This window comes from Nomascus leucogenys, chromosome 21, assembly GCF_006542625.1.
Source record: "Nomascus leucogenys isolate Asia chromosome 21, Asia_NLE_v1, whole genome shotgun sequence".
Taxonomy (NCBI): domain Eukaryota; kingdom Metazoa; phylum Chordata; class Mammalia; order Primates; family Hylobatidae; genus Nomascus; species Nomascus leucogenys.
In genome coordinates, this window is record NC_044401.1 from 39111897 (window position 1) to 39137976 (window position 26080).

Below are 26080 nucleotides of genomic sequence, written 5' to 3' on the forward strand. Positions count from 1 at the left end.
GGAAAGATTATCCTTTCTCCACTGAATTGCAGTGGCATCTTATCACAATTCCAATAAACATAGATTTGTGGGCCTAGTTCTGGTCTATTTATTCTATTTTATGCCACCCAAAATGCTAGGATTATAGATATGAGCCACCACACCCGGCCCATGTGTGTTAATTATTGTAGCTTTATGCTAAGTCTTAAAAACTGGTGGTATAAGTCTCCACCTTTGTTTTCTTGTTTTGGGTTTGCTATTGAAGATCATCAACATTTTCTTACAAATTTTAAAATAAACTTGTGAAAATTTCACATGTACACACCCACTCCCTAAACAAACAAAAAATCTGAATATTTAATTTTGATTTTATTTAAATTGTTGAATAACTTAAGAATTAACGTCTTAATCTGAGTCAATTCAGGGAAACAGTATATATCGCACATGTATCTCTTAATTATTTAGGTCTTTAATTTCTCTCAGCAATAGTTTGTAGTTTCAAAAGTAAAGGCTTTGCACATATTTCGGTACATTTTTACCTAAGGTGTTTCATGATTTTGATGTGACGGTGTGTGTGTGTATATATCTACAAAAGTCCTAGCCAACATTGTATCTGGTGTTAAAATATTAAATTATTTCCCCCTGAAGTTAGGATCAAGAAAAGTATGTCCATTATTGCCAATTCTGCTGACTGTATTGGAGGTCACAGGCAATGTAGGGCAAGTAAAAGAAATAAAATGTATAAATATTGAAAGAAAGACATAAAAGTGTTTTTATGTGCAGCTGACACATTTTGTACATAAAAATTTCAAAATAATCTACCTACAAACTATTAAAAATGAGTGAATTTAGCAAAGTTGCTGGACACAAGGTTAATATAAAAAAGTCAACGGTACATTCAAGCACTTGCCTCATACAATTCAACAATAAAATTATATTATTATAATTTTATTCCTGTATATTATATATAATATATGCGATTTTTGATGTGACTGTGTATATATTTTTTGATATGACTGTGTGTGTATATACACACAGTCATATCAAAAAATATATATTATATATCAAATATATATACACACACAAATATATATTTTTGATCTGTGTACACATATATACACACACACATACTATATATATCATATATACACATATATACACACAGTCGTATATATACATATATATACATATATACACACAGTCATATCAAAATATATATATTTGTGTATATATATTTTTGATATATGTAATATGTATTTTTATATGACATAAATGTACAAAATGTATCAGCTGCACATAAAAACAGTTTTATGTCTTTCAATATTTATGTCTTTTTTTAATATTTATGTCTTTCAAGTTTTATGTCTTTCTTTCATTATGTATACCTTTTATTTCTTTTACTTGTCCTGCATTGCCTGTGATCTCCAATATAGTGAGCAGAATTGGCAATAATGGACATACTTTTCTTGATCCTAACTTCAGGGGGAAATAATTTAATATTTTACCACCAGATACAGTGTTGACTAGGACTTTTGTAGATATCTTTGAATTTCAAGAAGTTCTGGAGGAATTTGTTAAAACATCAGTTTCATTATTTGCTTTTCTAGTGTTCTCAGGATAAAGTGTATATTCCTTAACGTGCTTTACCTAAAATTCATTATCTGCCCCCACTGCAGGTTCAGCTCTGAATACTGTGTTGCTCACGTGCCCTAATCATTGTGCCTGCCATGCTTCTTTGTCTTTTTTTTTTTTTTTTTTTTTTTTTTTTTGAGACTGAGTCGCCCAGGCTGGAGTGCAGGGGCGCGATCTTGGCTCACTGCAAGCTCCGCCTCCCGGCTTCACCCCATTCTCCTGCCTCAGCCTCCCGAGTAGCTGGGACTACAGGCGCCCGCCACCTCGTCCGGCTAATTTTTTGTATTTTTAGTAGAGACGGGGTTTCACCGTGTTAGCCAGGATGGTCTCGATCTCCTGACCTCGTGATCCACCCGCCTCGGCCTCCCAAAGTGCTGGGATTACAGGCCTGAGCCACCGCGCCTGGCCGCTTCTCCGTCTTGTCTTCTGCACGTTGTTTCCACCAACGTGAAGCTTCATTTCCTTCAAGAAGCATTCCCTAACTCTTCAAATACAGGTTCTATACTCCAACCCCTGCAGTATATACATAGATTGCATCCTATACTTTTTTGTGTTCTGTTTATTTTCCTGTGTTCTTCATTAGACATTAAGTTCCATGAAGGCAGGACCCATGTCTCTCTAGTCGAATTAAATGCTTGCTAGTATCCAACCAGGATCTCTCATGTGGCAAATGCTCCATAGATTTTTTTTTTTTAATGAGTGAATGAAACAAAGAAAAAAGGAAAAACAACTAGCTTTTGGTTAAGTGAGAATTCAGCACTAGGATTGTGTCTCTCAAAAGCTCAAACTCTTACCCCTGTGTATGATACATATTATACATGTACTGGTTCCAATGAACTAGGATGACCTAAATATTTTTATAATGTCTTAAGTACATTTACAGCCATTAAATAATGATTGTGAAAGCCATATAGTGAATTCGGTAATGACTACTATAACCAATATATAGAGACATTAAAACATAGAATGATGCGTACATTAATAATTGCAACTTTGTAAAGCAACTTATATATAGGTATACATAAAAAAAGATTTTAGAAACCTATGCTGAAGTAGTCTCAAGTATCTCCAATTTTTATAATTATAATTTAAAGCAAAGGTTTTCATGTGCCAACTGACATGACGTTATCACAAATTGCTTGTATATGTGAGACTAGATCACGCTTAGACCTTTTATTAAACTATAAAAAACAAAAACAAAATCTCTAAATATCTGTGAATTTGGGATTCATCCCTACTAGCCAGTTCAACACTAAATGTCCTGTTTCGCCCTGCAAACTCTGGGGGTTTTAAGGTGATTTTGTGTTTGCTGTTTTGGCACTGTTTTTTAAGTTTTGCTTGCTTTATTTTGGAGCTTATTGATATTGTGAAAACAATTTAACACTGTGGTCTCATTCTTCATGGGTAAAACTAGAATTATTGTAGTGCCGGAAATACCAGTATTTATACATTAGCAAGTCCAGAGGATGGCTAGTAGGCAGAGTACTTTGGGGATACTATTTGTCTTTAGCTTCTTGACCTTCTTTACTGTTTGCAAACAGAACAAAGACAAAGACAGAATAAAACATGAAGCACAGAAGTAGCAGCTGCCTTTAAAATGTTGTGTTGACTGTAGCTGTGGCCTATCCCTAATAACATTTGACTCAGAAACATACAAATTCATGTCTTCTATTTAACTGAACATCTTTCTTCTGTTTACTATAATATTAGAATGTAAGAAAACAAAGTTAATGATTACTACATAATGTATAAAATTTAAAATCATTCGTATTCATCTCACAAAATTTATAGATACATAGTGCAAAGAGTGTTATATTTTATTTAGAAAAGAGATTTGCCAGTTACTACTTGATTTGAACAAGTCACTTGAACTTCCAGAGTTTCAGTTCCCTGATTTCTAAAATGGAATAATAATATTTTCTATCCAAATTTATAGATTTCCAAGATACAATATTTACAATTTGTAAATGGATGACAATTATGCTGTTTATCTGTGATGTTTATTGGTGTATAAATGTGACTTTTTTTACATGAACTAATCAACATGTGTATATTCTGTTCTTTTTCTCTTAAAATTATTTCATAAATATATTTATGTATATTAACATAGACTTCATGATCGCTATTTTTGAGGTGACAAATTACAACATTCTGATTATATACCCTTATTTTGGAGGGGTTTTGAAGTCTTTCACTAAATGTGGGGAAAAGATAGCTAAACTTTTATAAACTTTTATAACCCTGCTGTAATATATATATATTAATTATATATGTAACCTAGCTGTAATATATGTATATTTATATATATATTTATATATATATTTGTATATATATTTGTATATATTTGTATATATATGTATATATATATTTATATATTTATATATATTTTTATATATATTTATGTGTATATTTATATATATTTTTATATATATTTATATATTTGTATATATATATATTTATAACAGGTGGTGTAACCCTGCTGTAATATATATATATATTTATAACAGGTGGTGTAACCCTGCTGTAATATATATATATATTTATAACAGGTGGTGTAACCCTGCTGTAATATATATTACAGCACCTGTTATACCTGTTACACTGCTTATACCATCACTACCTCCACCACTGTTATTTTTGTACTGACAATAATGAGCTACAGTGACTAATAACAAGTTATAGGATAAGCTTACGTAGGGCCAGGCACTATACTAGAAACTTTTCACACATGAACAATTTCAAATCTAACCATATCTCATTTTACCAGTGAAGAAACTGAGGCAGTGAATGTGAAGATGTGTTCCCAAATTACAATGATAAGTAGGAGAACTGACATGTTTGCACCCTCCACTAAGGTAGCTACTTACCCTATGGGGCTATTTAAATTTGAATTTAAATTACTTAAAATTAAATAAAATTGCGTATCCAATTCCGCAATTACTCTAGCTACACTTACATGATGAGTAGTCACTTGTAGCTATTGGCTACTGTATTGGAGAGAGTAGATATGGAACACTTCTGTTGTATGGTGCTAACATTTTCTCACTCCAAAGTCCGTGCGTTTACTCACTTTGTTAGACATTTCTGATTCTTACACTTCCTATTTTATTTCTGGATAATTCATTCTAATAATTCCAACAGAAGATCCTAGACCTGAATATGAGGTTGTCTCATTCTAAATTAAGGTTTGACTCATAAATTCAGTACATTCTTTGGTGTCTGTAAGTGTAAACATTTTATGAGTATTTTATTCTACTTGATGACATCAAAAACTTTCATTTCTCTACCTGAAAACATCCAATTGCTTTAATAAACCCTTAAATATTTCTTGTTTTTTTTTTTTTTTTTTTTTTTTTTGAGGCAGGGTCTCACTCTATCACCCAGGCTGGAGTGCAGTGGCCTGATCAAAGCCCACCACTGCAACCCTGGCCTCCTGGGCTCAGGTGATCCTCTCACCTCAGTCTCTCAAGTTGCTGGGACTACAGGTGCACACCACCATGGCCGGCTAATTTTGTTTGTTTGTTTGTGGAGATGGGGTTTTGCCATGTTACCCAGGCGGGTTTTGAACTCTTAGGCTTAAGCAATCCACCTTACTTGGCCACCCAAAGTGCTAGATTACAGGCGTGAGCCCCAGTGCCTGGCCAAATTGTTCCTCTCTGATTTCCATAATAGTTTTTGTTGTTGTTGTTGTTTTTACCAAAGAGGGCACTAGTGACACTACAGTACATATCTATGTCTAGCCTTTGCAGTTAGCCAAGCACTCCCTTATCTGTTCCATTTCAATATGCATAACAAAGCCCTCCCTGAGCTATTTAGAAAAAAATATTATTATGCTTAGTTGATGGATTTTACAAACAATACAAAACTGAGGCTTAGAGAATTTAAGGAACTTGCCCAAAGACACATGGCAGATGCTAGAGCTGATCCTTTTCTTTCATTGCTTTATTTTTGTGAAGTATACATTGTAAATTATACCAAAAAAATGGCATCGATAACTGGTTTGGGATGGAATGGGGAGGTGTGGATGACACTAAATAAAATACAAATATCAAAGGACCATAAAGATGGAGAACATTGAATATATTCCCAGATACTGGATTGTTTCTAAATATGATAAGACTACCAAATTTAAGCCGTTCTTCTACTGGATTTAATTATAATCAGTTATAAGGAATATTTCTCCTGCCAAGTTTCAAACTCTAGCCTCCTAATTCACCCCTTGGTATTGCAAATTTCACCCTAGTAACCAAGACATAGAAGAGAATTGGAAGAGTAGAGTGGAAATGCACAGCTGCTGATTTCACTCCATTGCTTTCCTGTTTATCTTTTCTTTTCTTTTTTTTTTTTTAGTTTGCATGCACAAAACTAATATTTATTGCATGACAAATGAGGAGCAAATTAAAGTGTGACTCCAGCTTGTGAAAATCTTTGGTGCATAAAGCTTCGGACATGACAGATCCACCTCTGAAAATTATTGCCTCCAAAATGTAGTTACTCTGACAACCACTTTTCTTTAACCAGGCAACTTAGAATCTTTCTTTGTACATTTGTGTCTTTTAAAAATTTTTCATTAACATCCAGAATTTTCAAGTTGAATATTTACAGAAAATTTCTGAAATTTAGTTTTTAAGTCATTAAAAAAAATATAGAGAGTTTCATGTAAATTGCCTAAGTCGGGATGGGAATTTTCCGACAAAGCATGGAGAAAACACTTTAGGTCTTTATTTTGTTTGGCCTGTCTTTATTGTCAGTTATATGAGCCATGATATAAGAAACTTTTAAATGAAAATGAACACCCCTTCAATGTAGGATTTATTCTCGTTCCAACACAGTTGTTCTATGTTTTCCCCTAAAAAAGACTTCATGTCAGATAAAGTTTTTAGATTTTAGATTTTTTTCATGTAATCATAGGGATAATTGTATTTACACATAATAAAATTGCCTCTCGTTGTTATTTTCCGTAGTACGTTATAACTATTATCTAAGGTAACGGAGTTAGCAGAGGCACATTCCCGATCCCATTAATCCCAGTAGAGAAGTATGGTATTTGCCAAGTTAGAACATCATTTTGACTTGTCTCTTTGGATCAGCCAAACAACAATGTATTTGGGCAATTTTGCAGTTTCTTTGGATTCATTACAGTTGGGTAATTTTCTCCCATATATATTGTAATAGAAAGTATTACAAGATAAAAAGACACAGGGAACTCAATCATACTGATTTATTAAATTGTGAAAATCCAATGCACTTTTTTGGATCCAAAATTGTTAAACATGCTGGTATGGTACCTTGTTTCTTTTTTTCTGTTGTACAAAACAGTTATGAAATGTCAATTTGGCTTTGCTTCATTTATTAAAATTTATCTCATATGTTTCCTTGAGAGAAATGGTTTTTTTGTTATGTTGTGTTTTTTCATATTTTTGAGTTTAAAAAGTACAGTATTCCATGATCACGACTCTGTATCTACTTTACCATCCACAATCCTAATTCTTGAACATTTTAAATAGGCCTCTTGACAATGCAGCCAGCTCAGTGAGTGGTTGGTCATTTGAAAGTAGCACATTGTATCTCATTTTAGTATTCTGAATCAGTGCATCATATAAATGCATTTTGAATAATGCATGTCTCCTACTTTAATTACTTGTTCAATTATCTTTAGTTTGTTTCAAAGCCTAGAGCAACTGCTGTTGCTTGGATGATTAGAAAATTGCTTCCAGTTGCAGAAATCTAGTTCCTGTTGTTTCTTCTGGCAGTGATTGCAGATCGGCCTCCCCCAGTTATTCGACAAGGTCCTGTGAATCAGACTGTAGCTGTGGATGGCACTTTAGTCCTCAGCTGTGTGGCCACAGGCAGTCCAGTGCCCACAATTCTGTGGAGAAAGGATGGAGTCCTCGTTTCAACCCAAGACTCTCGAATCAAACAGTTGGAGAATGGAGTGCTGCAGATCCGATACGCTAAGGTAACTTGGAGCAGCACCTTGCGCTTCTTGTTTTGTTTCACTTTGTTTGTGCCTCCAACAACTGGCATTGAAATTTCAAACTTTGCAATTAATGAAGTGTTAAATGAAGAGTAGTAATATGTTTTTAATTTGATGTTTTTTTTTTCAGATATTTCATTGTATATGTTTGAGATGATTTAACTCATTTTTTAGTCCATGGCAGGTAATTTAAGGTTGTATGGAGGAGAAGAAAGGATTTCTAAGAACCTACCGAGGAAAGTAAATGAGGATTTGTGAGAGAATAAATATCTTCAAAGTAGTGGTACGATGCAGTCCTTCCGTAAGGCATCTTTTAAGATATTTAACTGTATCATTTTATGTGCAGTATACTTAGATAGTTCTTCTATTGTAAGTATTTGTTTCAGCATTTTGCAATGGCAAAACTATACATGCAAACAAAAGCCATAAAGCAATGTACACACCGAGTGTACAATTCAAATCGGAATGCGCAATGATGGAAAGCCCACGGGTCTGTAGGAAGCATTTAAGGATTTACTTTCACAGGGCATCACATCCCATGCCTGCTGTCTCAGGACTTTATTGTTTTGATTTTTCTTCTTTTTTTAGGTCAAGATCAGATGAGCTCCTGAGGCATATGAAAGAATAGTCCTGACATCAATAAACATAAATTTCAGTTGCTTTATTTCCTAGTGTGTGTGGTTCCTTTGGAGTATCGGATCAGCATCACAGTTCACTTTAAGTGCCACAACAGTTAATATGTTGTGCTACTTTGTGACTATTGTGACTTGGTTCCTGCAATTGCCAGGGCAAGATAACAACATTCTTTCCTTATCAAACGTTACTTGGAGATAGTTATTAGGTTGAGCAGAAGTAGATGGGTTTATTATCCTGCTGCTGATTTCAAAGTTGAACATTTGAGCTATGTTTGCTTTCTGACATTCAGTTTTTAAAAGGGAGCGAGAGTGTTCATTCCAGCTCGAGTTTGGCTTTGTACTTCTTAAACTGCTTTAAGTTACAGGTTTTAATACCTGGAAAAGTCAGTAGTTTAAGAAAAAAATTCTGTGATGCCTATCCTTTTTCTGTTGCTCTCAAATATCCATATAGTTAAATATATAAGTAAAATATGAAATAGCAAGAATAGCCATTGGTTAAGCTTTGTCAGGCTTATTATATGACTTATTAAACATAAACATATATTTTAGCAATAAATATTAACGCTTTGAATTTGAAGAGTTGTATGCCTTACCGTAGGAATTATTGTCCCTGAGACTGATGATAATATATGCCCTGAGACTGATGATAATATATGCTAATGCAATTAAATATTTCTTATTATACCATTAGAACAATCATATAAAATCTTTTTTCTATATTGATGTAATATTTTCCTTCACATTCAATAAAAATATATTCAATTAAGGGGAAGTTTCTGGTTAGTGAATTTTAATGCAGTTATCCGTATTCATGGATCATATACAAACCTGTAATTGCTTTTCCAGCCCAGTGAGTTCTTGATTTTTCCAAATATTTATTTTTTGTCTGCCTTCTCAGCTGGGTGATACTGGTCGGTACACCTGCATTGCATCAACCCCCAGTGGTGAAGCAACATGGAGTGCTTACATTGAAGTTCAAGGTAAACTAAATGGTATATTTCCCTTAAAGTAAAGCTTAAAATGCAGCTGTTTACTTACTGGGATATTGATGAAGTAAATGTCCTGTTCTCTGAATAGGTGTATGAATATGTTATCTGCATTTTCTGTGTATGTGTAAACATCTCTTATTTTGGCCTTTTTCCCACTTTTTAGAATTTGGAGTTCCAGTTCAGCCTCCAAGACCCACTGACCCAAATTTAATCCCTAGTGCCCCATCAAAACCTGAAGTTACAGATGTCAGCAGAAATACAGTCACATTATCATGGCAACCAAATTTGAATTCAGGAGCAACTCCAACATCTTATATTATAGAAGCCTTCAGGTAGAGTGAAGGAGATGCTTCCTAGTTGTTCTTTTTTGATTCTCCTTTAAATACGCATGTTCTAACCTGTGTGTCTATCCTTAGCCATGCATCTGGTAGCAGCTGGCAGACCGTAGCAGAGAATGTGAAAACAGAAACATTTGCCATTAAAGGACTCAAACCTAATGCAATTTACCTTTTCCTTGTGAGGGCAGCTAATGCATATGGAATTAGTGATCCAAGCCAAATATCAGATCCAGTGAAAACACAAGGTAAATATTGATTTACTTAACGCTGTGACACCTACTTATCCTTAGATGTTATAATTGCACAGACAAATCACTTGTGTTACATGCTAGAATTGTACATTTATAATCTCTTGTTCAGGTTGCCCAAGTTGCTTAATTAATTTTTAATATACAAACACAATGTCTACAAACTTTATTATTTTCTGGACTAAGCATACCAGCATAAGATGGATTAACAAAGAGAACTGTTTCTCATAAAATTACAAATATACCAAGACAAAAATATTATGTGAGGAGATGGGAAGTAGAATGATGGTTTGAAAACAGGTAAAAGAAAAATGGACATGTTTAAAGCTGCTTCTAGAACATTTAAAACTGGAACTGTTGTTCCTTTGGACCAAATGTTGGGTATTCTGCATTTTATCTTTTGTGAACAGAAATTACTTTTAGCTTTCAACAGACGGATTATTTTCACCTCTCCACACTCTTGCTCATCCTATTATTTTAGTGCTCTAATAGGAGTAAAATTAATATACTGGAAAAAAAGAGATGAATTTGAATCATCCTTTACCTTTCATTTTTGGAAAAAAATCACATGTCATTGTAAATAAAATGTGCCTGTTTTTATATTAGTGAAGAAAGGTAATTTTAGAGGGGAGTGATTTGAACTATAAAATTATTTTCTCAACATACAGAGGGATAGTGTTTCTATCTTAAGGAAACAAAGGTAAAAAGAAAAAAAAAGACTTGGTTATTTTAATAGAAACAAGTTATACACAAGATGGCTGAGACTTAAACTCCTTTGTTGCTGGTTTGGGAGAGGGGTCTGCCAGCCATGTTGCTGTTTTGTTACTTCAAGTATGTACATAAACAGTCTTTCCGGAAGCACTTTTTGTTTCAGAATTTGCAGAAAAAGCACACCAAGTTGTAGAACATGCCCACGTTTGTCTCTTGTGTGAATGTAGCACACCCATAGCTCATATTTGCTATTATGAATCACCTCTCCAGCAGCTTTGTATACTTGCAGCCTGCCTTAAGGCAGTCTGAGGTTTTTGATATTAGATACACATTTGTAAAGAATGTAGACCCAATGACAGCTGTAAAATGAATTTAAACTTTTGTCCCCAGTGCAGTGGTCTCCAGCCAGTAGACTAACTGAAAGGTTTTGGCGACTATGGCTTAACACTGTTTTGTCCCGTACTCACATGCATGGTTCTGTAATGTGTAACCTCATTTGTAAGTGAGGAGTAAGTTAGCCTTCTGTCTGAACATTCATTTAGTCTTTTTAACATTTCTGTCAATTTGCCTTTGCATATGCATAGCTAGTGGAACAATGTGTTAGTCTGTTCTCACGCTGCTAATAAGGAACTTCCCCGAGACTGGGCAATTTATAAAGCAAAGAGGTTTAATTGACTCACAGTTCAGCATGGCTGGGGAAGCCTCAGAAAACTTACAATCATGGCAGAAGGGGAAAGAAACACGTCCTGGTTCACATGGTGGCAGCAAGAAGCGCCGAGCAAAAGTGAGCAGAGCCCCTTATAAAACCATCAGGTCTCGTGAGGACTCACTCACTATCACGAGAACAGCAGCAAGAAGTGCCGAGCAAAAGTGAGCAAAGCCCCTTATAAAACCATCAGGTCTCGTGAGAACTCACTCACTATCACGAGAACAGCAGCATGGGGTAACTACTCCATGATTCAATTACCCCCTACCGAGTCCCTCCCATGACACATGGGGATCACGAGAACTACAGTTCGAGATGAGATTTGGGTGGGGACACAGCCAAACCACATCACTCTAAGTATAATGAATCCTTGTTAACTGGCATACTGGAAATATAGAGAAACAGGCGTACAATTGTGAAATCAAAGCCTTTTTTTTTTTTTTAATTTCAGCTCGTCAATCTACTAGCTGTGTGGCCTTGAGAAAGTTAGTCAGCCCTTCTGAGTTTCCTCACCTATAAAAAGGGGCTAAACCCACCCATTCCTCAGAATTGGACAAGGAATACATTAACCAATCAATATATAAGTATATAAGATTCAGATTTGTTTTCTATTTTATCCCATAAAATCTGTTATTGGACTTGGATTTCTTTTAGTGTCAGGACTAAAAGTAAAGGAAGTTCATAAAATTCGTGGATATCATAAAACTGAGAAAGACAGCTAGTATGCCAAATAAGAGAATCAGAATTAAATATAGCCCAACAGATTGGACTGATGGGAGAGTGCTAACTATTAAAGTTAATAGAGCAAATTAAAAAGTCTGGTACTTGAACTTGGGTTTAAAAAATTAGCTGTAAAAGGGTAGACTAAAGACAGCAGGCTTACGGGAAGTATATGTGAGTGTGTCAGGGCTTTCGGAGTGGTCTGACTTTAAAATAAAACACCCATCTGAACCTACTGACGGATGTAGTTGCCAAGAGAACAAATGTAGTCTTAGCTGGCACTAGAATTATGCCTGGATCAAGTAATTTTTCTCTTTTTACTTAGCACTATTCAGTTCATGAATGGAGTAATGTGTTTGTTCTGGACACTACGTTTTCAGATGGACTTTTAAGAGGAGGACAGTAGGGATAGTCAATGAGGCCGCATGAAAGGCTGAAAATCACATCATATGAAAAGACATTCAAGGATCTGGCTATGGTGAGGCCAGAAAATAATAACCTCAGAGCAGACATGACATCTTTTCCTTAACATTTTGAGAGACTGCCATACGGAAGAGTTATGCTTATTCTAGCTCAAGGCAACAGAAAAGATCCCATGAGAAGAAGTAAAATTGAGGCACATATCTTGCCTCTTCTTGGACTTCCTTTGAGGCTGGAAGCCCTGGATTACAACCGTAATAAGAACCTGGGGAATCACCTGCAAAAAAACTTCCCTGTAGAGAACGGAACGCAAACAAAGCAAGGAGAAGAATGAGGGCTGAGGAAATCCAAGGAGGACTTGTTGGAAAATGATTCAGAAAGGAGCAGGCGTAACTTCTCTAACCATTTCTGAAATACGGTTGCAAAAGAATCTTCCCCAAGTGTAGATACTTATGAATGAGCTGGGGTCAAAAGCTAAAGGTGCACAGATATAGGGCACAGGTTCCCAGTACAGGAGTCAGGTAGACCTATGTCATGGTTGGAGTTAGAGCCTTGTTATGTGGTAATCAAAGTGTGCTTTCCCAAAGACAAGATTTGATTATGCAATGAAGATGAGATGAGCACCTGGCAGGTAGGGCTGGTGGCCATCGTGGCAGAGGTGCGGCTGTTGTTACCATTGTTAGTTACTATGATTCTTCACCCACGTGTCCTGTCTGTGTATCATTCTTGAGCCCTAGTTTTAAAAGAATCTATACAGATACATAGAATATATATATCATGCCTAAGATGATATCAGTTATTATCGACGAGTGGGGCCTGGATAGTCTCCCCTCAGAGGTTGTGTATACGAAGTTTTAACGTTGGAGGAGACAGTTGGCTGGAGCAGTTAGGTTTTCTTTAAGTCTAATTTGGAATGTTGAGAAAGACCTTTTACATTGTCATACATTTCCTTCAGGAGGAGGAGAACAAAAACAGTAACAGGATCAATTCATAAACTTCTCAAAATTATATTATTAGGTGTCACTTTCCCTTTTTCTCTCTGCTGTGAACACTTCTATTATAATATTATAGACTGCTGTTGCTATCATGGGTACTAGGTGGGAGAATCTAGCAATTTTCATGAAGGAACTGACAGGTTTATCTCAAATCAGAGGAATTTGGGATTGGGATGCAGATCATATATGGCAGTTATATATAAAATGGTTATTTCTGTATTTGAAGATACTTTCTGAAAGGGAGATGATTTTGTGAGGACGGGAGCTTACGTATGAGGGAAATATTTGGAAGCTGGCATAATGTGTGTGTTTTCTATACATGAATACATTTTAGTTGAACCTATGTTTATTAAGCAACACCTATGTATATGGCACTATGCTATATACTATGGGTCCACAATCCCTGATCTCAGGAAAAGCACTTTTTATGTCTTACCACAAGACAGCTTTTACCACAGCCCTCAGGATTAGCTGCCTTTGATGCCACCATCTGAAGCACAAGGAAACTGAAGAATAGTGAGGTTAAGAAATTGTTCCAATGTTATGTGGTTTTTAAGTTGCCGATGTGGGGTGCAAACCCAGGTCTGTTTCATTCCAAGTATTTCACTGTTATCCTAGAGATGGGTGGCAGCTTGAGTCATAGGAGCAATTGAGACCAGTGGGTAAGGAAGAGATGGAAAGGTGACGATCAAGTGTTTACTACGTAGAGGCTGTGATAATAGTTATCCTGAGGGCCGGTCCTAACCAAAAATATTGGTAAAGGAAGATGAAGTATGGGATGCCAGAATTATCCCAGTTCTTTTTCATCTTGCTTATTTATCAGCTTAATTTCTAGGTTAAGTATAAAAACAACCAAACGATATGTAAGAGTGTTTGATATCAATCTTGATGTCATCTCTTCCACCTGCCTAGCTTCTGTGGACTTCATCCGAGATACTTAGCGATCTCATTCTTAGTATTCCTGCTTTTGCTTTCTACCCAAGATCAATTGTTTGAAGGTATTTAATGATTCATTAAACTAAAATTCTCATTTTAATTTTTTTAGGTAATGGGGAATAATCTGGAATGTAGGTGCCAAAATACAATTCTTTGAGAAAGAGAATTCTGAGGTCCAAAAAACGTTTTCTTCACGTCCTCCCATGTATTCCCTGTTACTGTTATAAACAAAGGAAAACATCTGTGTTTAGAAAACCGCTTCAGAAATGGGCAAATTTTTTTTGAGTGTAGACTTTAAGAAGCTTATAAAAAAAAATTAACATTAGCAGCCATTTCATTCTTACTGTGTTCTTTGTTTCCTTTCTAAAATTTTTGGGTTTTGAGATTAAGAACTCTTTATTAAGCCTTCTTTACTATGATACAATAACTAAACTAAATCATCATCAATTAAATAAACGTTAAGTACTTTTTTCTCATGAATCTAATCAGATCTATTTTATTTTAATTCCCTGGTGGCATCTGTATCACCTCCATCGTAGCCGCTAACTTACCATATACCTTCTGTGAGAAAATATCCAAGTTCATCTTCAAAGGTGTAAAGGATCTGACTTCTTTCTCTTGGTTTTCACTAACCGTATCTCCTTTCTTTCCGTTGCTTAGCCACTCTGCTGCAATTTCAGTCTCTTTTCTGTCTTGCATAGTTAGGATCCCTGCAGAAGGTTTTCACAAACTCAGAGGGAATTGCCCTAGTGCCCTCATTTTCATCAGGAAGGTGTTCATTGCGTGGTAGGAAGAGCCACTAAATGTTGTTATTTGCCGTTGTTTGCTTCCCGCTCTTTTTGCCTTTCTATAATACCTGTCCTCTGCGTTCTCTCTACTCTCTATCCCCTCTTACTTTCCTAATCCTAATAAAAAGGTTAAATTATTCCTTTTTTTTTTTTTTTCTGAATCACAGCCTGGCTTGGATTCTTCTTTACTGAGAGTTGCTATGAATGAAAAGTTTGTTTTACCATGCTTTCATTCAGTTCAGTAACATTGTGCAGAACCTGACACACTTTTCTTGAATTGTTGTAGATGTTCCACCAACAAGTCAGGGGGTGGACCACAAGCAGGTCCAGAGAGAGCTGGGGAATGTTGTTCTGCACCTCCACAACCCTACCATCCTTTCTTCCTCTTCCATCGAAGTGCACTGGACAGTGAGTTGTTACAATATTTGATCTCAGTTTTAATAAGCGTCTGCGAGATCATTGTAATGCATATAAAATGTAACTATCTGTTGCCTACTTGTACATTAATGATAACTTTATAGTGTAAGCACTGTTTATTATAGTAGCTATTAGTTTGGCTTTAAACAGAAAATTGCATCTTGAGCCTATTTTTTTTCCTGTTGTGCTGCAGTAGTGAACTTGACCTGTCTCAGGAAAGAAACAGATAGAATTAGCTATATGTAACTTGTGATAGGATCATTATTACATGAATCTTTTAAACTTAGAAATATTTCCAAGTAGTGTTAAGTAGGCTTTTAAAATCAGAGAGTCGTCAAACATTTAGCTTCTCATCCCCTTCACCCAGGGGTGTCTTACATGCAATGTCAGAGCTGCCATCAGGCCTCACATTTCTGCATGAAGCATAGAAGTTAATGCCACAGAAATTTCTATCACCTTACAAAAGATAGTGGATTTTTTTCAGTATTCTACTTATTGGAATGTTTTAGCTGAAGATTCTTTTGGATTTTCTATGAGCACACTCATGCTGTCCACAAATAATGAGTTTTATTTTTTCCTTTCTAATTCTTACACATTGCTTGTGTAAGAATGTGGGATGAAGCCAGACAGAATTTTGTGCATTTTATAACGTTTAATTTTTATTATTTTCTAATGAACCAATACAATAATATGAATAATTACATTTTACTTGTCTTTTTAATAGGTAGATCAACAGTCTCAGTATATACAAGGATATAAAATTCTCTATCGGCCATCTGGAGCCAACCACGGAGAATCAGACTGGTTAGTTTTTGAAGTGAGGACCCCAACCAAAAACAGTGTGGTTATCCCTGATCTCAGAAAGGGAGTCAACTATGAAATTAAGGCTCGCCCTTTTTTTAATGAATTTCAAGGAGCAGATAGTGAAATCAAGTTCGCCAAAACCCTGGAAGAAGGCAAGTATGATGAAGCGTATGATTTCTGTGCATTGCACTATATTTGTTAGAATTTTATTAGCTTAATTTAAATTGTTATAATGTTAATAGTGGCATTAATTACTAACTTTCTTGATATTCAAGATACATTTTGCTAACAGTATTTGTTTATTTAGAAAACTAGAAAAGCAAAATGCTATAATAGTTGACTTGCTTCAATAGTTGCCTACCTCAAATGTGCAAATGTGAACATTATATTACTTAATGGCATACAGAAATTTAATTATTCAGAACTAAAATTCACATTTAAAAGTGAAATTGTTTTCCGTTTGGTTTATTTTCCATTCAGCATTTTCTATTTGTTTATTTTGATCCATGATTTGAATAATGCGTTGATTTGCCCAGGACTTTGTGAGATTAGCATTTTCTTCCTAAATCTCATCTCTCTTAAAACACCTCAGTTCTAGACAAACCACTATAGCTGACCACCCTATTCCTAGAAATTAAACAATATTTACATAAAGGTAAAAGATTACATTAACCAACAGCAGGATTTTTCCCAACATGTCTTTGTCACTTTGGCTGTATAAGTAATTATCATGAATGATTAATATTCATTTACCTACTTTTGAACATTTCGGGGGAGAACATGAGACTAGCGTTACAGGGTAGAAGGAATAGGCATTGTCCTGGGATGTTTGGTGGGAACAAGGTATAACTTTGGTTATGGAAAATTCACGGTGGCCGTGAATTAGCATTAAGTGAGGAACAACTTAGGTAGTTGGGGACTATTCAGACTTGGATGAGATACATCTTTAAAACATATGCAGCTGGGCACAGTGGCTCACGCCTGTAACCCCAGCACTTTGGGAGGCTGAGGTGGGCAGATCACCTGAAGTCACGAGTTCGAGACCAGCCTGGCCAAGGCAGTGAAACCCCATCGCTATTAAAAATACAAAAATTAGTGGGACATGGTGGCACGCGCCTGTAATCCCACCTACTCAGGGGGCTGAGGCAGGAGAATCACTTGAACCCGGGAGGGGGAGGTTGCAGTGAGCCGAGATCGTGTCACATATAGCCTAGACGACAGAGCGAGACTCCGTCTCGAGAAAAAAAAAGAAGCATATATTGATATAATATTGATATATTTATTATTGGGTTTGATATTAATTACCTGCTTTCAGTGTTCTCTAGCACATTCTAATAACCTACCTTTTAAAACAATTTAATAGCACCCAGTGCCCCACCCCAAGGTGTAACTGTATCCAAGAATGATGGAAACGGAACTGCAATTCTAGTTAGTTGGCAGCCACCTCCAGAAGACACTCAAAATGGAATGGTCCAAGAGTATAAGGTATGAGTATAATATATGTATATTAATGTCCTGATGGACAGCCCCCGCCATTCACAAAGAAAAAGCGGGCTGGTATTTGTTTATGGATATTTGGCGCCATCTGCTGGTCCACATAGCAACATGTAAAATTATTTTTAAAACGCTTTCTTTTTTATTCAGTGATTTTGAAATTCTGATTCAGGTGGTCTGACAGAGGCCCTTGCACAAATATTTTGGTGAATCTTTTGGCGATTCTGATGTGCATCCTCAGTTAAGGCCCAAATAAGACTATACATGTTCTTCTGAGGAGCAAATTAATCTGTACAGTAACCAAGTATCCTGAGCAGAATTTTATTTTATTTTCAAAAGATTTTTAAAAACAAATTGAGAAACCTGTTTATGAAATTTGTGTATATGAACAGTGTATTTTTTAAAGTATGTAAAAGACTGCCATAAGTGCACTGTGGACGTTTTAAGATATTTCAAATAAGATTTTCTAGCATAATTGAGGCATTAAAAGGTAAAAGTCTCTGTACTTTTAGGTGTTTTCTGAAGAGTTTCAAGGCTGTCTCAATACTGAGGAGTGACTGGATCCTATGTGTTAGTCTAGAAAAATAGAATGCTATAGAAGATTTTTAAGGATTTAAAATGAGGTGATGTCTCAGCTCTGAAGCTAAATTGTGGAATGTAGGCATTTTCCCATAAGAGTCAGAACTCATTTCTCTCCTGAAGAAATGCAAAAGGGTGGATTTCACATAGCTTCATGGTCAATTTAAAAGAATAAAATGCCTTTCAGAACCTGATTGACTGGTACAAAATCAGTTTGTGGCTTTGGTTCAGCTGCATAATGTAATTGAGATTAAAAAAAAATCACAAAAGAGTATTTCCAAATGATCAGCTCCTGGTATAGGGTCTGACCATTTCTTGGTGTTATGTATTGAAACTATATTAAAATAATACTAACTTTCAAAGAAAAAATAAAAGGATAAATGATGGAGGAGACTAGTATGCTTAGATTTATTTTAAATCTCACTTCCTATTATAGTTTAGACAATTGTCTACTTAATGGTATATATTGCTTGAGGACATCATAAGTAATATAGAGTATGTCAGTTGGGCGTGGTGGCTCACGCCTGTAATCCCAGCACTTTGAGAGGCCGAGGCGAGCAGACCATCTGAGGTCAGGCCGGCCTGGCCAAATGGTGAAACCCCGTCTCTACTAAAAAATACAAAAATTAGCTGGGTGTGGTGGTGCACACCTTTAATCTCAGCTACTCAGGAGGCTGAGGCAAGAGAATCACTGGAACCCGGGAGGTGGAGGCTGCAGTAAGCCAAGATTGCACCACTACACTGCAGCCTGGGCCACAGAGCAAGACTCTGTCTCTAATAATAATAATAATAATAATAATAGAGCACGTTTTCCTATAGATCATTTTCTTATGGAAACTGAGCTTGAACATTGTCATGCACCATATCCAAGTTCTTAAACATCGCAGAGGATCACTCGGTGATGAATCTTTTAATGAAACTTAAAACAAGGATTATAGTATAGTTTGAAAATCTCAGTTTCTTGAGGATAGTTTTTGATCACAAATATTATTAGCCACGTTAATCAGGTTAACTCTTTGTTATTAGAAGAATGCTTTTTTCACATCAAATATGTATTGCTATTCTTTATGATCTCACGTATGCTGTGAAGGACTGATATTCCCGTTTAAATAGAAGATCAGAGGGCAAATTTTCTCTCATTGATAATATAGTTCAGTGTACCAGAGGTTGAATAAAATCCTAGGTGAGGCTTTCTCCTTGTGTGCAGTTTTGTTTTTAATAATCATATTTGTGCAAACTACTTTAGAGTATTCAGAAGCTCTCCTTCCTTTTCAATCAACTACTCCTTGTAAGATGAGATGTGCCAGTGCCAGTGCCAGTGCCAGTGCCAGGCAGGTTGATCCCAGACAACTGTTGAAGTAAAGTACGAGACTTGGAGTTTCCTACTCATTTTTGTTTTACAATATCTGGTCATCCGTGTCATGCCTAGAATGCAAATGTTGAATGAGTATTGTTCTTGATCTGCATAGACACAGCTATCTGCAAGGTACTTATTTATCTGGCAAATACTATCTTGGTGTTAAAAAGAAATCTAAATGAAGTGGGCTGATAGAAACTACTACCTTCAAGCACAGATTTGGAGACTTACCTGATATAACCTTTTAAAAGTATATGAGAAAGTAATAAAGATGCCTTGAAACTACTTTTAACATTAAACTTGACCGGAAGATTGCTCATAGAACTAGATTTTAGGGAAAAATGACTTTGGAAACTTCCTATGTTTGTGCATGACAGTTTTGTACTCTGTCTAGGTCTAAAACCGCAACCCCCTGTTGGTCTTTGCATTCATTTAGGTAATTTACCAGCTTGATTTTTGTGATGTACTTCTTACAGGTTTGGTGTCTGGGCAATGAAACTCGATACCACATCAACAAAACAGTGGATGGTTCCACCTTTTCCGTGGTCATTCCCTTTCTTGTTCCTGGAATCCGATACAGTGTGGAAGTGGCAGCCAGCACTGGGGCTGGGCCTGGGGTGAAGAGTGAGCCTCAGTTCATCCAGCTGGGTGAGTGTCAGTGCACATCCAATCTATCACTCTACTGTGTGTCCTGCTTTGCTTTTTTGCACTTGGCTGAGCCACCCACCATTGCTAATTTAATAGAATATGGAATATGGCTTAGAGCTACAAAAAGGTGTTAGCTTTACTTAATATATAGGAGAGAGAAAGAGAGAGAGAGAGGAAGAGAGAGAGAGAGAGAGACTAGATATAGATATATGGACATAGATATCTCAACTAAACTTGAACATATCCAAGCACACATTTTTGATATTTCAGGCAAAAGGCTGTCAATATGCAATGTTATCCTAATCCTGTCCTATATAATTTTTTAATCTATTCAACAAATACTATTAATTGAGCACCAAGGAGCTCCGCGAACATGAAAGAGAGTCTGCACCTTCATGGAACTCAGTTGCTTGGATTTAAGATCAAACAAATAGGCCAGGCGCGGTGGCTCAGACCTGTAATCCCAACACTTTGGGAGGCCGAGGCGGGCGAATCACGAGGTCAGGAGATCGAGACCATCCTGACTAACACGGTGAAACCCCATCTCTACTAAAAATACAAAAAATTAGCTGGGCGTGGTGGCGGGCGCCTGTAGTCCCAGCTACTTGGGAGGCTGAGGCATGAGAATGGCATGAACCCGGGAGGCGGAGCTTGCAGTGAGCCAAGATCGCGCCACTGCACTCCAGCCTGGGAGACAGAGCAAGACTCCATCTCAAAACAAACAAACAAACAAAAATCAAATAAGCAAACTTCTATTTAAAACTTAAATCATGTATTAGAAGTTTATAGCAATGACCAATTTATATTCACATGTAGTGTCTATTTAAAATTGTTTATTATAACAAAAAAGATAGATTGAGATGTCAAAGAGTATGGAAATATGTTTATATGCTGATTGCTTAGAAAGTTAAGTGCGATTTGTGCCTCAAACATGGTTAGATGAATTAATAAAAAAACTAACATCGAAAGCTTCATTACCACCATTCACTCTGGGCAATATGGCATGAACATAAAGTACAAATTAGTAAGCGCATGCTAGTAAAATCTAAAACAAACAATAACAGAACAATGACCATTGTAACTGAAAAGCAAGAAGAAAGGTTCAAATATTAAGAAGCTACATGTAAATTATGAATGATGCCAAGAAGCATATAGCACCTTTATGTTTTTATCTTCCAGATCAGAAGTTAAGCATTAGTAGTATTTTATGACTAGCGAAATATTAGTATATGTTACTAATATTATAATCAGTTGTTAAATCATCGAAAAGGATCAGACGTATGAAGCTTTGTAATTCACAGTTACACACTAGTTTTGCATGTTAATAATATTGGTGACATCCTGGAAATTATTTCAAAACAAAATTAAGAAACACCTGGTTTTCATAAACTTCATTGCTATACATAAAGAACTTCACATTTATTTTGAAGAATATTATTGATGTTCCATTGTTTAGACAATGCGAGTTGTGGTAATAGATACACTTGCAGAATTTCTGTCCTATAAGACAATAACGTCTACCAAAGTCCACTTGTGGGGTGGGGACTCTGTTCCACACAGGCATTGAGGATCATAGGCGGATGGGTTAGCCTCTTCATCACAGCGCTTCTGAAGTGGACCCTGGGCCTGCGCAAGGGGAGGAAAGAAACGCATTGTCTATGGGAGTGTTCAGTGGTATGGGGTCTAGACATGGTACACATCACTCCTCCCAGTGTGACTGCGAGCAAATGAATGTGGTCACTACAAAACTAAGTCACCGGCTAGGAAGCCTCCTCCCAACAGCTCTTATTATATGAGGGTCCCATTTAAGCTTTTAGGGAAAAACTTGCTGTCTCTATCACAGCCATAGGCTAAAATTTGATTTTTGCACTCATGTTACTACTAAATCCATGAAACTAAAAACATCCTATTCTCCAAAAACTACCAAAATATTTTTTTTAAAAAAATAATGAATGATTATATATAGAAATAAAACTTTTAAACAAAAAATAGCTCCTGGTTTGTTTCAAGCAACACAAGAAACTATAACAAAATAAGTTGCTTGATGCATCGTTTATATAAGATGTGGAGGAAAACAGTTTATATTGAGAAAATAGTTGATAGTCAAATATTTGCCCAATTTTATTAAATGTCAGTATTAATTTATTAACATTGAAATAAGTGAACACTGTGATGACTCTATATATTGTTGTTTACCTATTTTTATGACTGAAGATTATTTAGTTCTATTTTTTTGGAAGATAAATTGGGAAAATGACTATGTATAATTTTATTTATTTAAGATTGAAACCATGGGGGCTTAAGGGCCAAATTGGTTTCCTTGAAATTATAAATGAGTTCCATTTTTCTGTGTCTTAATATAGGCTCAGCTGCAGTGAGACAAAGACTGAGCTAGCGAGTGGCTGTTTTAATTCATTAGTCATACCACACTTGAGTCTGTTAAGTCCATCTGGTTGCTTGCACAGGACCTCTCTTGGCTGTTTCCGTATTATCCGAGGCTACCCATCTTAACCTTGCACAAATAGCCATGAAATCTATAAACCTAGCAGATACAAAGAATGTATTAGGAATAAGAAGAACAGGTCTGCTCGGTGAACTTTAAGAGGATGAAGTGCTCTTAGGATAACCAGAGGTAATAAAAGAGTCTGGAACATGAAATAAAACTTTCATTCAACAAACAGAGAAAGGCAGGTAACTGCTTGTGAAAATGGGTTTTTCAGCCTTGACCTTCTATAGAATGAGATCTGGAATTCTGTTCAAGAACAAAGCAAACTGAAAAACCACACACACTCATACAACATGAGAAGGAATTTAGCCATTTTGCATTGAAAGGAGTGCTGTTTTCCTGAAGGCTGTTTCCTTCGTCATTGAACGTTGCTTATTTTTCCTTCCAGTTTTCTTATCAAGATGCAATGTCATTTAATAAGAGAAAAATCCATTGAAAGAAGAATCCATAAAAAATGTTATTCCTATGTAATGAGTTATACCAATTATCTTTATGAAAAAAATGTATTTTTGGATTGAAAAATCTTTCTATCTTAAAGCAGATTGTATTAGCAGAATTGCTGTATTTCTTTCTAATTTGGTCTTAAGGTCTCTCTTTGCAGAGTGGCTATAAACTCTAGTCCTGCCCTGACAGGGCTTTGGAGAATTTGGTCGTGGGTGTTCACTTTGTGCCTTTCACAGGATGCCTTTTAATCCTGGCAGACAGCATAATGCCTGTGTTCAACCCATGACCAGGTGTCCCTCACACAGGAAACTTGTTTATACTGGTACACGCCCCTGTGGCTCTTATCCAACCCGTGTCCGGCTTATTCCTGTCCACATGCCCCCTCCTAGGAGAGCCTTGACTGGGAGGAAAGTTAAAACCTCCCAGTGTGTTGCTTAGATGGGACTCACAGGAGGCAACACAACAAAAACGCATGAAATAACGGAAGCAGTTTATTACTCACAGACCCATGAGACAGAGGGTGTGCCCACAAGGGCAGATGAGAAGGCCACCAGGGCAATGTGCTCAAACAGCAGGTGGGGATCTGGCGGGGGAAGACCTAGGCTCTGAGGACTTTTGCTGTTGAAGGTATTACCCAGGCAGGTTTCCTCTGGGGAGTTCCAACTGGTGGGTTCTTAGAGCAAATGGCACAAGTTCCATGGGGTCACATTCTGTCTGAGAATGGTCACTGTGGCATATCTGCACAGTCCATGAGGGGTGTGGGGTCACTGGGGTGAGTCAAGTAAGTTGTATCTATGTATCCCACAGGGAGGTGGCCACCATAAGTCAGTTGTGTAAGGCAGATGTCTGGATTGACCATGTTGGGGAACTGGAGGGAGGCAGGGAGCTGGAAATTGTCAAAGGTGTCAAAACCCAGATTCTGCTATGAGAAGGTTAAACTTGGATTCAAAGTCAATGCTGAGGCCACATAAAATTATAAGAACTCATGACGACAATATGTATCAGACTCAAATGATTTAATGATTGTAAGAAAGCACCAATCCTAATTAAATGGGCCAACACCTTCTTGTTTTACCAGATGTGGTGGGGGAAGAACATCAAAATTGGAGACAGAGGTGGGAATTCTGCACGGTGGGCACCCTCAGGGTTGATATCACTCAATGCCAACAGAATTGGATAGTGCATTGATGATACAGCCTCCAGGTCTCTACAGCAACTTTGCAGACCCCTTGTGTGACTGCATGTTATGGTGGGCTTGAAAAAAACTCAGTAGGCTTAAAACATAAATGTAAACTAAGTTAATTTTCTTAGCCATATATTCATCAATTTTTAAATAATGAATCAAAATGGCCAGCAGAAAATATAAGCCCTTTTGAGTATTCATAACCCTTGATATTATAATTCTTTTACATATTTCACATTATTTTATCTGTTGCTTACCATGATTATTATTTTAATGGAGAGATTATTTGTGGCTCTTTCAGTAGTAACATTACCTGAATTTTTCACTGGGTTTTGCTGATCCTGAATTGTGTAGGTCTTTCTGAACTTACATTAAGTAATGCGTTTCTAAGACACTGAAATGTCTTACAATATAACGTTAGTGTCAGGGGCACACATACATGCACACACATAGAGACTTTTCCATATCTAGCTTAGAGAGGAAATAAAATTTTATTTCTTTTTTTTAGAACATACTATTTAAGCATGCCTATAGAAGTCTGAGAAAGTTTATTGTCTGTGAATACTTATTAAATATTCCTTATTTGTACATGTATTATTTGTCTGTGTATTAAAGTATTTCATTTTTTAGTGTTATGTTTTTGTATTTTTCTCAGTTAGTTAGCACTGTCCTGTGAGACTTAATGTAAGCAGTAACCTGCAGAGCTTTTTGATTCGAAAAGAGAAACAGTGCCATTGCTTTTGTTTTTAACATGATTCTATACAATTGTCACACTTGCTTTGAGTTGAACTAAATAAATAAAATTGTGCAATTTTGCTGAAATAGTATGAACTATTTTACTTGATGATGGTGAGAGGTGTGAGAGGAAAAACAGAAATCATGATCCAGAAATTAACAAAGTAATGGCAGCCACAAATGAGTGCGTGCATTATTGCCTGGAGTCTTCAACCCAAATTAATCGGAAGATGACTTTCCAGATTCCCATGGAAACCCTGTGTCACCTGAGGACCAAGTCAGCCTCGCTCAGCAGATTTCAGATGTCGTGAAGCAGCCGGCCTTCATCGCAGGTATCGGAGCAGCCTGTTGGATCATCCTCATGGTCTTCAGCGTCTGGCTTTATCGACACCGCAAGAAGAGAAACGGACTTACTAGTACTTACGCGGGTATCAGAAAAGGTAGTAGCTTTCCCAAGGTTTTCATATTTTAATGTTTATAAAACTCTTGATTTTAATATTTGATTCCAAATTATTCATGAATGTGCATATCCTCTAAAATTTTTTTAATATATAAAGATTTTCAAAAGTGCGTTTATTGTGCCGTAGTATCCACATATTAACTTCTCTTACATAGCAGAACTACAAATAGAGTTTATTAGTTTGTTAGGGCCCAGTTCCTTTAAAATAGATTTCACCAAGATAGGTCCGCCTTTGGCTGTTACGCCCTTTCCCTTTTCTCTTAGGGAATGATTTTATTGCTTTGTATTCTTGAGGGAAATTTGTAATGTCCTTGTTACTGGAATTATGAACGCAACCTTTGAACAGTCTCACATGGTTTCAGGGGAGACATTGTTACCC

At 36.3% G+C, this 26080-nt stretch overlaps 1 protein-coding gene across 4 annotated transcripts in view; it reads left to right on the forward strand.

The window, feature by feature from the left end:
* Nucleotides 1-26080, forward strand: part of ROBO1 (roundabout guidance receptor 1) — a 1192968-nt gene that overhangs the window by 1105042 nt on the left and 61846 nt on the right. For all 4 annotated transcript variants that reach the window (XM_030801652.1, XM_030801651.1, XM_030801653.1 and 1 more), the window contains 9 exons: nucleotides 7365-7570; nucleotides 9122-9203; nucleotides 9376-9544; nucleotides 9629-9795; nucleotides 15361-15482; nucleotides 16216-16447; nucleotides 17659-17780; nucleotides 20202-20373; nucleotides 25484-25681. In XM_030801652.1, the coding sequence (XP_030657512.1) occupies nucleotides 7365-7570; nucleotides 9122-9203; nucleotides 9376-9544; nucleotides 9629-9795; nucleotides 15361-15482; nucleotides 16216-16447; nucleotides 17659-17780; nucleotides 20202-20373; nucleotides 25484-25681 (1470 nt within the window). The remainder of the gene's footprint in view (nucleotides 1-7364; nucleotides 7571-9121; nucleotides 9204-9375; nucleotides 9545-9628; nucleotides 9796-15360; nucleotides 15483-16215; nucleotides 16448-17658; nucleotides 17781-20201; nucleotides 20374-25483; nucleotides 25682-26080) is intronic.